Source organism: Eurosta solidaginis, chromosome 1, assembly GCF_040869045.1.
Source record: "Eurosta solidaginis isolate ZX-2024a chromosome 1, ASM4086904v1, whole genome shotgun sequence".
Classification (NCBI taxonomy): Eukaryota; Metazoa; Arthropoda; class Insecta; order Diptera; family Tephritidae; genus Eurosta; species Eurosta solidaginis.
This window is the reverse complement of record NC_090319.1, coordinates 10,328,741-10,341,427: the sequence shown is the minus strand read 5'-3', so window position 1 is coordinate 10,341,427 and position 12,687 is coordinate 10,328,741. Positions and strand designations below refer to the sequence as shown.

Sequence of the window (12,687 nt, the reverse complement as noted above, 5' to 3'; positions counted from 1 at the left end):
GTTCATTTCCTGCTATGTCACGGCTTTCGTCCCCCATAAGACTGAATGCTGTAGCTTTTTTTTACATCGTTTATAATGTCATCTTGAATAACCTGTCCACAAAAAGTGATGATTTCATTCTGGATTTGGGGCGAGGTGTAAGTAGCATTTTTCCCTTCTTCAAAATGCTGCTTAAGATGCTGATCACCCGCTTTGATTTTGAGGCCAAGTAGGTAATAAAATACACCTTAAAGCATAAAATAGTTTTCGAAGTTTGCTCCATATCATGAGATATGAGGATAGAAGTAAAAGTTTTGAAACGATAAGCAGTAACAAGACAACTTAAACAAGGTAGAAATGAAAACTGAAAAATTTTAGTTTTGCATGAATTGTTACTTCAAAAAATTGCAAACAAGCGCACTAACCCTTTGTGGCCTAAGCATATATTTTGGATCCTACACATGATTCAACTACTGCAGGTTTACTCACACGAAATTAAAAATCAGTACGGGTTGCTTTTAGGTAAAATGGAAGAGGAGAAATTATATCTTCCTCAGCAGAAATTGTAATAGAAAAGGACTTAAAGTAGTATGTAGTAGCTAGCAAATTCGTAAATGCGAGTAGGTTTTCAGAAAATTGTAGATTTCAAACTAAATATTTCTTCACTTTGGCATCCAGGTTTCGCAAAAAAATATAACCAGCTCGGTCGGAAATATGCGAAAACTTCCTTCGTGAGCCCCTTGGAGTCGCTATCTATCCGAACTAGATGCCTTAAAGAATTGAACAACTGATATTCTGAGTAACTCCGTAAACAGTACAACTTATAAATGTCTTCCCACACTGATTTGTCCCAGGATATCACTTATTACGGCTGCGCGTTCTTTTTTTTTTTAACAAAAGTATTCAAATTGAAAATTTTGTGTTTACAAAAAAAAAAAAAAAATTACAAGTTTCGAAAGCCAACGGGTTAAATATTTTTTTCATTTGGGACAGCAATTCACAGGTAGAAGGGAGAACTTTAAAGTTCACTATTACTTTGTTTAATATACTTTGAGCAGTAATATTCGGATTTGTTCCAGGATATCACTTATTACTGCTGCGCGTTCTTTTTTTTTTTTAACAAAAGTATTCAAATTGAAAATTTTGTGTGTTTACAGAAAAAAATTTTATTTTTCGAAAGCCAGCGGGTTAAATATTTTTTCATTTGGCACAGCAATTCATACAGAGAAGGGAGAACTGTCAAGTTCACTATTACTTTCTTTAATATTCTTTGAGAAGTAATATTCAGATTTGTCTTATTTACAACACTTCTATTCTATCACAACTGAAAATGAAAAGTGATATTTAGCTGAAGTGATAAAGTTCACAATTCTATGTAAATCTGTAATTTACGAAGCTTCACTGGATGAGTCTTGATATCCATAATACAAATGCATTGCAAAGTGCGCATTACTGAACAGGATAATCAAAATGCGCTTAATTTAGAACAACCAAGTCTCAAATGATACTTGTATTTTTGCGAGAAGCGTGCTTATGGATATTGTCACAATCAAAATTTTAGATATGATTTTAAAACTGGTGCTAGTTTAAAAATAAATACTTCTACCTTTTACATAAAATTCTAAATTTGAAGGTAATATCATCCTCTCAGTGGCAGATCATGGATGCCACAGAATATAACAGTTTCTATAATAGACGATATGAACTTTTTCTATTCTCCTCCACTATTTTTTCGTGCCCAATTTGTAATGACAGGTTGATTGGTGTTGTTTCCAAAAAGTTCTTTGCTTCTCTGACTGCTCCCAGGTGCCATTGATTTGTAGTGCTTATTGCAATATTCACGCGTGTTTTTATAACGTTGGAAAGGTTTTTTATCAATGATCCTAGAACACCTTGAACATTTTTCGACGGAAAAAGAACACAATATAACAATGCTCCCTTGAGTTTTTTTCGAATACTGAAGCCAGGGAGAATACATTTTCAGCCATTCAAATTTAAATTTTCGGCCTAAGTCTACGACGTCGTTATTAAAATTGTAATTTTCTGACGGTACCCAAAATCTCTTTAGAAATTCCATCTTGTCAGTAGTTGATATCTGTGATGATCGTCCAACACAAAAGCCTAAATCGTGTGAGTGATATTCTTCCAAACTTGATCCATTTAAAGATGATGATGCTGAAGTGAAAGAACTTGTTTTAACATGATCGGAGGAATTTGTAGGTTGCTGACTCGAGGTCGAAGTTTGGCCTTGATCACACTTTTAAGTGCGTTCTTTCGGATCGTTCGATGGAATATCTGTTAAATTTTCTACAAATACGAGCAATTATTTGTTATCGAGAAATTCACAATGAATGTTACCAGCATGAAGCTATAATTGTTACCAGTCACAATATTCATTAGTATTTATGCGCAGGTAATATTCTGGGACAGTGGCCGAGTGCTAAAAAATAGCTACAAATCCGGAAGTGGTACCCAAAAACGCGTTTTGCAAAGCATTTCTGCGCAGAACACTTTTACCCACAAATTTTTTTGTGTGTACAACAAAAACACAACAACCACATGAAAACTTAAAATTGGTTTTGCAAATATCTCGAGAATTATCATAGATATCGGGTTTATGGTTTCGAATTCGAGATCCTGGGTTCAAAACGCGTTTTGGGTATCACTTTCTGATTTTTAGCTATTTTTTAGCACTCGGCCACTGTCCTAGAACATTACCTGCGTATACATGCTAATAAATATTGTGATTGGTAAAAACACAAAAAATTCATTCAAACCTTTTGAACATGTAGGCTTCTCTTGCAGACTCAAACAGGAAGCAGCAACTTCTTTAACCCGAGTCGTAGCGGTTCCACAATCTTTCGTTTTGGTGCTGTGAAGACACAAGTATATAATTTGGGTTGAAGCAAGAACAAACCTTTTTGGGGAAGATAAGCTTCAAATGGGAATCCCTTCAATTTGAATAGTTTTGCGATTATGTGTGGAAAGGCATTGTATACTTTAACTCTTTCAGCCTGACTTTTACTTGAAAAATTTTAATTGATAAAACTTATTTTAGTAATATTCTAGAACAGGGATCAACTTCAAAAACATTTCCAAAAATATCTGGAAAGTTGTCGAAAGACGCGTTTTGACTTCAGTATTATTAATCCGAAGGCGGGAGTCCAAAATTTTGCTTTGTCAAAAGATACTCACCAAAAAAAAAACAAAATGACCACGGATATATATATTTGTATGCGCTAGTGCACATATGTATTATGGTGGATGTCAAACCCGGCTAAGTGCCAGGTCCCTGACAAAGTTCAGCAAGATTTTGTAGTATCACTGTAATATATATATTTGTACGCGCTAGTGCATATATATATATTATGGTGGACGTGAAACGCTGCTATGTGCCAGGTCCCTGACAAAGTTCAGGAAGATTTTGTAGTATCACCGTAATATATATATTTGTATGCACTAGTGCATATGTATATATATTATGGTGGATGTCAAACCCGGCTAAGTGCCAGGTCCCTGACAAAGTTCAGAAAGATTTTGTAGTATCACTGTAATATATATATTTGTACGCGCTGGTGCATATATATATTATGGTGGACGTCAAACGCTGCTATGTGCCAGGTCCCTGACAAAGTTCAGGAAGATTTTGTAGTATCACCGTAATATATATATATGTACGCGCTAGTGCGTATATATATTTGGTGGACGTCAAACCCGGATAAGTGCCAGGTCCCTGACAAAGTTCAGAAAGATTTTGTAGTATCACCGTAATATATATATTTGTACGAGCTAGTGCATATATATTTTATGGTGGACGTCAAACCCGGCTAAGTGCCAGGTCCCAAGTTCAGGAAGATTTTGTAGTATCATCGTAATATATATATTGGTACGCGTTTGTGCACATATGTATTCTGGTGGGTGTATTTTCTGGCGCCCGCTGGTAGTTTGCATTTTTCTGGACTTTCCGTCTTGCGCCATTGCGATTTTATGATATAGAATAGATTTATTAATTAATACAATATCTCGAAACAAACAATAATACATCAAAAAAGTGTGTAAAATGCATTTCAAAAGCGGGCGGCAGAAAATTCACCATCCAAAACTTCAGCAAATTCTGTCCGAATAACGTTAATAATTGCAGACTGCAATTTAGAAATGCGACTAAATTTAACTAAATGGTAGTCACTGTGGTTAACAGTGCTAAGGTTATCAGTAGTAAACATTTTACCTTTAAAAAATTTGCGTATGTCCATCTTTGTAATTTGTTATTAAACAATTCAACTTTTTTTTGTTTTTTAACTTTAAATCAATGGCAGAGAAACTAAGTCTCCATAAACCAAATGTATTCCAAGAATGTTGTATTCAAATCAAAGTAATTGTTTTTTTTTTTTGGGTTAGGTTTAATGGCACGGACGTTTATCCATAAAGCCAGGTTAAATCTCAGTTGGTTATTTCTTTTGATTGTTGTAAAAAAAGTTTATGTGTAATGTTGGCTTCACTAATACGCAATGGTAATACCATAGCGGCCAGAACCATGTGTAGTAGCTTGCTGTTTGGTATTCATTCTTGTAATTGTTCGTATTTCTGGTTTTAAAGATGGCGCCACGCCAGGTTCTATTCAGTTTGATTGGTTTTTGAATGGCACCACGCCAGGTTATATTCAGTTTGGTTGGTTTTTGAATGGCACCACGCCAGGTTATATTCATTTGGGTTGGTTTTTTGGATGGCACCACGCCAGGTTATATTCCATTCGCTTAGTATTTTAGATGACACCACGTCAGGTTGAATTCGATTTGATTAGTTTTTAACAGATTGTGAAACTCTATATGATGACTATAGCGGGGCATTATCTGCCCTTTTGTTATTGGTTTTAAAATGGCGACACGCCAGGTTCTATTCAATTGGATTGGTTTTGAATGGCACCACGCCAGGTTTTATTCAGTTTGGTTGGTTTTTGAATGGCACCACGCCAGGTTGTATTCGTTTGGGTTGGTATTTTAGATGGCACCACGCCAGGTTATATTCGATTTGGGTTGGTATTTTAGATGGCACCACGCCAGGTTATATTCCGTTTGTTTGGTATGTTAGATGGCACCACGCCAGGTTATATTCAATTTGATTTGTTTTAAAAGGTTGTGAATCTCTATATGATGACTATAGCCGGGCATTAAATGCCCCTTTGATTTTTCCGTTTTTCTTCTGTGGCTTAATATATTTTTGGTATTTTATGTTTTTCAAGATTTATGGTCAAATTTGATACAATGTAACTTTATGGTTGTAACGCACATATGTGTCCTCTCAACTAGTCCACCATTTGGTAATTTCAGTCTGGTTTTAAATTGTTTTATTTTAGTAAGAAAATTTTTTGTCGTAAATTGTTTTAGATTATAACACGTTTATGTGGATTGATTATATGTACATTACTGTACATTTATGTTAGGTTTTTTTCGTTTTCATTACAGTTATATGTTCCGTTTGTCCTCTTTGACATTATATATTTTCCAAATCGGTATGTATGTACATAGCGAGATAGATTTATGTATATATAAATTTGCATTGTTTTAAATTTATTATTTTAACATAATAATACTGATTAAATTTATTATATTGGACAATTGCCCGCTAGCAATTGTCCGTGTTTGACACTGAAAAGCGTATAAAACGAAGGTTTTATACACATATGTTTGCACTTCACATGTGGTTTATTTATTCCTTTGAATTTTTAGGCACGATAGCACTTGAATATTTTTAACCAATTTCGCAAAATGATGTTTATATATATTTTGATTTAATGGTTTACTCCAAGTACGATAATATTTAATTTGATCTTTGTTATTTCGATTTCCGCACTATCCTCCATTTTGTTCTCAACCGCATGTATCTCGTCCTATTTTTTGCACACGGTTGAGCTGTGGGGAAAAACGAACTTAACGCGACGACGTTACAAACCGAAGAGGTAAAATGGGGATTGTGGTTTTGGAAAATTGTGATAACATACCCGCGAAATACGTTGCCACTTCGACTCCCCCATGACTATCATACACAGCGAAAAATGAGGTATTTACATCATTTAAAAACGATTTGTGAGCGTCCTACAAGTAATAAATTGTTTGCAAGACTCCATTTTTTTCTTTTTTTTCAAAGTAATTGTAATAATCACACACTTTCCACTTCAAGAATAGAATTTAATTGTAATAACGACTTGATAAAAACTATTACTCAAGTAGTCATATTTGGACTTGAAATACTACAGGGTGATCTATTGCATTCAATTTCACCAAAATTTGGTACTCCAACTAAAAAGTTGAACCGATAAAAACATCTGTAAACTTTTGCCATTTTTTTTTTAACTTTTTTTCGGTAAATTGTTATCGCATTTAGGTGGGAGAGAGGAGCGGGCTTGTCAAGCGCAAAAAATAAAAAAATTATCCCACTAAAATTAAAAATGGCAAAAAAAAAAAATTTATTGTATAAATAAAGAAAAGTTATAAGACTATATGAATTTAGGGGTGGGAACTTGTCCCCCCTGCCTACGCCCTTGCTTGCAAAGCGGGTTTCCATCAGAAATCATCAAAATATTTTAGGACGGAGTGATTCTAAGTGTACCCGCACGCCACTACATGGTGAATGACGCTTAGGAAGTATCATACTTGTGTGTATTCCTTATACACTTCCATCCTTCTGTAACTTTTAGCCGGGCAGATTATACCACCTCTGTGGTGCTTAGCAGACACACGATTCGATGTTCCCGCCAATACAACAATGCCTGAAACAGCAAACTGCCATGTTCTTCCCCGGCTGCCCGAATAATTTGGGTTATGCCCGGGTAACCGGATAGCAGGATGGCTGGGTATTATCCGACCGTTCTTGTACTCTGTGATAACTCATGCTCTGATTCATGCAAATACATACAGTCACCTTAGTTCACAAAGACCCTAAGCAATTTTTCAAACCCACATTGCTCTGCTTCACATTATTTCAGGAACAAGACGGCAAGGCTTTGTAACAATACACGTATAATGCCGACAACGCAAGGCATTTGCTAAGGCTAATGAAGGTTTTAAAGGCAGAAATAGACTTGAAGGGGTTTTTGATAGACAATCCTCTTGTCAAAATAAGAGGAAACGTCAACGGGCAAAACCGCTGTGGTTTACTTCAAGTTAGTTTTAATCTGTAAAAGACAAACATCCATAAACTTATATCCAAAATCTTATATAGATATGAGAGAAAACATCACAAATATTGAGAGAGCCGCTGTCTTTGTGGATGATTATATTTTTCCCCGACCTTTTTAAAAAAGTTAACCAAGCCTGCCGTATGGCTCCTAACCACGGTTATAGTCAAGTATGGCAGTTTTGAAACCTTACTGGGGGTTTTTAACTAATAAAAGTTTACAAAGTTGAAAACATTTTTAATTTTCAAATATAACAATTTTTGTAAAGTTTCTTTATCGATTTTTAAGACATACAGGTGTTTTAAGGAATCCAAATTTCTGGCAATTGGTTTTGTTCAAAATTTTCTATTTCATATACTGGATCCATCTAAATCCACTCTCCTAATGGAACGGTTATGGGCTGTTGTTTGTTCATGACATGTTCTAGACCAGGTTCGTTCAATTTCAATAGGGCTCAACCTCGTACACCAACCACAAAATTGACATGGAAACGCTTCTACTTTTTCAACCGTTTCAAAAATGCCTCCCAACATTCATGTAATTTAACAAAAAAATTATCGATTTCTACCTTTGTGATACCTAAGCCAGCGGCGATTGTTAAATATGCATATTCAGTCCTTGAATGATGTGTACCCCAATCTACAATGTAAATATATTTTTTTATTTGTACGCAAAGATCTCTAAATTAGGCTTTTACTTACTCAAAAACTCGTATCCTTCAATTTTTCTATCATCACCCACAGCCACCACACGTGCACCCGAAACACCACGTGTATATAACATTGAACCAAATTTTGTGATTTCTTCGAAACCAGCATTTCGAAACTGTTTCAAACTCAATGCCAAGGAAATGGGATTACATTTGCTTTCAATCACCTGCTCGCTATGTATTTTAGCAAATCCATGCAAACGCGCAAGTAAATATTCAAAATTTTCTTTACGCTCTTTAACTAATCGCATGTAACCCATGCGACCCAAAGATAACAATGTCATAAAAACATCAAGCGTTTGCGTAGATGAAGCACGTCCTGGATAGGCTTTAGCTACACTACGCACCAACTGTTCATCGAAACCAGCAATTATCGCGCCACCAACAGGTACTAATAAATTTTTATCTGTACTTTGCACAAACAAATCGAGACGACCTAAACGTTGCGCTTGCTCTAACTGATGTGTTAGATATGCACTATGCAGGCCATAAGCATTATTTACTAAATGCGGTAGGGAATGTTGTGCCGCCAACTTTGATACTTCAACGATATCATCACATTGACGTGGCGCAAAGCAGCTCGTTGTTGTACATAAACAGAGTATATTTTCGGTACCAATATCTGTGACCTTTTGCGCAAATGCTTCTAAATTTGTTGACATTGAGCCATTATCGTTGAGTTGTGGCTCAATAATTACTGGAATGAGCCCTGCTGTGATAATACTTTTAAAGCATGACTTCTGATCGATACGTGACCATAAAACATATTTAGCTTGTGGTCTCTGCTGATGCAGCGTGAGAAAGCATAACATTATTGACATACCTGTAGCAAGTGGTGCTAAAAAGCAACAACGGCAACTGCGTACACCCATTTCATGTATCAGATCCAACAATAGGTAGTTTGTTAGGTTAACCATTAAAGTTGACCCAGCTGCTTTCGGTTGTGCCTCTAACAGATCACCTGAACGTCCTACGCCATGACCAAAATTATAATGCCGCCGTGCCACAAGCGCTATAAAAAGTGAAGATCATTTGAAAATGGTCAAAAGAATTAAACTTTATACACCCACAGCATGCTATGCGTGCTTCGCGCTCGCCCACGCCTACTTTCTTGGGTAAATTGTTACTATCGAGCGCAGAAAGCTGTCGTACCAGCTCTTCAATGTGACTATCTGACCAACCATTTTTTGGTAATTTGCGCTACAAATTGATATATTTCTTAAAATAAATTTAATTGCATTTCTTCATGAGTGTCATAAAGTCCTACCTTTTCAATCAGCTCTCTGAACTCAGTTTCTTTAAATTTTTGTGCTTCTATTGCTAGTCGTAGATAGTTTTCTGGTATTAAGCTTTTGCTGATATTTATGTTTTTTAAATCCATGGGCTACGTTATCAGAATGAAATCTTATGACATTTTTCTTTTCGTCGAAGACAATTGCTTTTTTCGTTCCTTAGTTTTATCCACAAATGATTTCAACACACAAATCACCTACCGTCTTGTGTGATTTGTGATTTCAACAGCTGAATCCATGGCGGAACGATACAAGGTGGCATCATGGGACAGTTGATTATAACCTTTTTTTATTTGATTTGATACATCAACTTCCGGCGCAGCACAACTTTTTACAAAAACAAAGTACATGGAATTTTTATTTATGTTTGTAGGTATGTCACCATGCTGCTACCTTGTATCGTTCCGCAGAGGCTGAATCTTTTTAAATAAAACAGCTGATCGAACCAACCTTAAGGGCCAATTAATGGTGACTTATTACCTTAAAACCAAAACCAGATAAAACAGTAGATCAACCTACCTTATCGAAATCAATGTAATCGATTAATGGTGCCATACCATAACGCTAACGCCATAACCATACCATAGCCAAACAATGGTTTTTGGTTTTTAGCCATATCCTTAACCTAAAAATATTTGAGTTGGTGAATTTATTAACTTTTTGTATATTTTATTTATTGTTTTGGAGACGGTTTGACTCAGAGATTTATTTTTTGTGCAATATGTTTGCTTATTTTTTGCGTTTTCCTAATTTTTTTGAAATTTTCACGATTTTTAGGTTAAGGCACCATTAATCGATCACATTGGAGATGGATATGGATATGGGTATGGTTACGACTATGGCGTTAGGGTTAAGAAAGTTTAATTTGGCCTTTATGAAAATCAATTTAATCGATTAAAGGGCCAATTAATAGTGACTTACCCATTATCAGATAAAACATCTGATCGAACCTTATGGAAAGCAATGTAATCGATTAATGGTGCCATACCATAACGCTAAAGCCATAACAATATCATAGCCAACCAACGGTTTTTCGCCATATCCATAAGCTGTTTGCAAATCTGACTTGGCCGTAAAGCCGTAGTAATAACAATATCTATTGCCTTAACCTAAAATATGTAACCATTTCACAAAATTGCATTGGCGGCCTTCGGCCGCACTTATAAAGAATTTACCTGGCTTGTCCGCCAATGGTGTGGCATCAAAATTGAACCCGTGAAAACAACCGCAACAGCTCAGTAACATCTCTTATGTTTTGTTTGATTTGCTGCTGATGATCAATAGATTTTCAACATTTCATTCAACGGACGCGTCCCCTCTCCACAGCTGCTCAAGCTTTGCCAAAGAACGAGATGTTTTCTAATCCAATACCCTCTTATTCATAACTTTCTTTTAATTCATTGAAAGGTGAAACAAAATCATTTCGTGAGTTCATTTTGCATAACGAACTTATTATGTTAAGCCTTTATTCTATTTAACCTGTCGTTATTACTGAGATGTTTTCCAATAAAAAGTAACATTCATTCCGGTCTTGTCTTTTCGCGCGAGCGGTCGTTCGGGTCATCCTCTACCCAACGTCAATTTTCGGGCTTTTTGCGTTGAGTGAAAAATTAAATAGGCCACAAGGTTGGCTTCTGTGCTTCCCTCGGGCGTTTTGGCGGAGTTAGGAGATGCAGTGCCTCCCTGACCTGGAGTTAGGGCGGTTTTATGCACTCCTAATAGGAATCAGTGACATTGAAAAAATGGCGTGGTACCAATTAAAAACCTAACCTAAATAATTTACATACATATATAAACTAACGGAAAACCTGGCGTGATGCCATAAAAATCAAAAGGTTTTTATATACGAACGGGACTTGTACCCGAATCATTGACATTGGAAAAATGGCGTGGTGCCAAGAAAAATATTATACATACATACATAAATTAATGGAGAACCTAGCGTGACGCCATAAAAATTATATACGAACGGGACTTTGCCCATAACGGGATACTGGAATAACATGGCAACAAGCCATATATTGAATTTTAATAATATAACGGGATAGAAAATATCCTCATATTTTAATGTACAGTCATGTACACATGACTAGAGTGAATATGAAAAATAATTACAATAATTAAATGGATAATTAACAACTTAAGACAATTTGAATATAACCTGGCGTGGTGCCATGAAAAAACCAGTTTACAAAGCACATAGTTAAATACAAAAAGCAAGCTGCTACACATGGTTCTGGCCAGTTGGTATTACCATTGTGTACTAGTGGAGCCTAAATTACTTACATACTTTGGAAAGTTAATCCAGAAATTAATCATTTTATGCATTGGACAATAACCTGGAACTGGGTCTTTCAAATATAAGAAGGTCCTCCTCCATGCAATCAAATCTCGAAAAAAAAAAAAATTACATTGCTGCAACAGCTACAGCTGAAATACACATTTATTCATACGTTTTTTTAAATTCGTTGAAAGCCGAAACAAAATCATTTCGTGAGTTCATTTTTCATAACGAAGAAATATGATATCGTTTCGTTTAATTAAGCGTTTATTCCACTTAACCCGTCGTAAGCGCTGGTTACCCATATGAAATGTGTAGGCAGCATTTTAGATGTCCAGAATCAACCCAGACATACGTTATGTATGTCCTGCATGCGTGGAAAGGCTGAATCAACTAGGAGCACACAACGAACTACTGTTGGCCTGGGTTCCAGGCCACATGGGAATTGAGGGTAATGAGCAGGCGGACAGCCAGAGAGGCACTAACAGTACGACCTATTGGTCCTGAGCCGTTCCTGCCAGTAGGCCCGCAGGAAATTAGGGGGTATCTATTATTAGAAGGGAAAAGAGGGAAGAACACTCACTTCCAAAGGCAGTCGGTTCTATGTACCGGAGCGACTCGGGATTTTTCCCGACCAAGGACTGTCATTTCAGTGTGACCCCATTTAATTTGTTTCGTCCCTCCCACAAATTGTCATCCTCACAGCAGCTCCTTGCAGCAGGACTGCTCCATACTCTCCAGCATCGAATCCAATCCGGGTCCGTCTCCTGACCCCGGTCCTGAGAAATGGTTTTGCTGCATCTGCCGGAAAAGAATCTTTTTAGGACGGTCATACTCTGTTCAGTGTGTCTCGTGCAAGGGATGGTTGCATCGGACAGGTTGTTCTGGGCTTGATCCCAAAACCTGACGTCCACATAACTTTTATAAATCTTTTGTGGCTCCTTGCTGTTCACGCCCAAGGGCGTCCCGTGGTCTACGCCTAAGCGCCCCCACTACCTTCCAGCAGCCCCGCTGCTCAGCAAGCCACAACAAGTACCCGCTGCTGCTCGCGCCCCACGGCGCCAACAACTCAAACAGCTGATACCACTCATAACTACTACCTTCTTTTCCAACAGCAATCGTGCAGGTCAGGGAAACAGACTTAGTCCCTACCTCCGTTTGCACCGTCTGCCAGCACAGAATATATAGGTTTGCGACATCCGCCCAATGCAGCTCCTGCCTTGGGTGGTGCCACTTTCCTAGATGTTCTGCT

At 36.9% G+C, this 12,687-nt stretch overlaps 1 protein-coding gene across 4 annotated transcripts; it reads right to left on the bottom strand.

The window, feature by feature from the left end:
* Nucleotides 1-1,459: 1,459 nt before the first annotated feature.
* On the bottom strand, nucleotides 1,460-9,529 carry SecS (Sec synthetase). Of its 4 annotated transcripts, none has more exons than XM_067779520.1 (5): nucleotides 9,130-9,504; nucleotides 8,933-9,062; nucleotides 8,686-8,874; nucleotides 2,757-2,851; nucleotides 1,460-2,286 (listed from the first exon to the last, which is right to left on the bottom strand). In XM_067779520.1, the coding sequence occupies exons 1-4, from the start codon at nucleotides 9,241-9,243 to the stop codon at nucleotides 2,787-2,789; spliced, it is 498 nt and encodes a 165-aa protein (XP_067635621.1). In that variant the 5' UTR covers nucleotides 9,244-9,504; the 3' UTR covers nucleotides 1,460-2,286; nucleotides 2,757-2,786. The 4 variants fall into 4 exon arrangements, with proteins under 4 accessions (XP_067635621.1, XP_067635619.1, XP_067635616.1 ...); XM_067779518.1 differs by lacking the exons at nucleotides 1,460-2,286; nucleotides 2,757-2,851 and adding exons at nucleotides 7,370-7,792; nucleotides 7,855-8,571 and having other exon boundaries at nucleotides 9,130-9,529; XM_067779515.1 differs by lacking the exons at nucleotides 1,460-2,286; nucleotides 2,757-2,851 and adding exons at nucleotides 7,370-7,792; nucleotides 7,855-8,574 and having other exon boundaries at nucleotides 9,130-9,528.
* Between the last annotated feature and the right edge of the window lie 3,158 nt (nucleotides 9,530-12,687).

Excerpts from the sequence above, each read along its gene's own strand:
- SecS (XM_067779512.1), bottom strand. The coding sequence starts at position 9,243 with ATGGATTTAAAAAACATAAATATCAGCAAAAGCTTAATACCAGAAAAC. Across the intron at positions 8,875-8,932 it reads CGAAGCACGCATAGCATGCT|CGCTTGTGGCACGGCGGCAT; the intron begins GTGGGTGTATAA and ends CACTTTTTATAG. Across the intron at positions 7,793-7,854 it reads TGAAGGATACGAGTTTTTGA|ATTGGGGTACACATCATTCA; the intron begins GTAAGTAAAAGC and ends TTTACATTGTAG.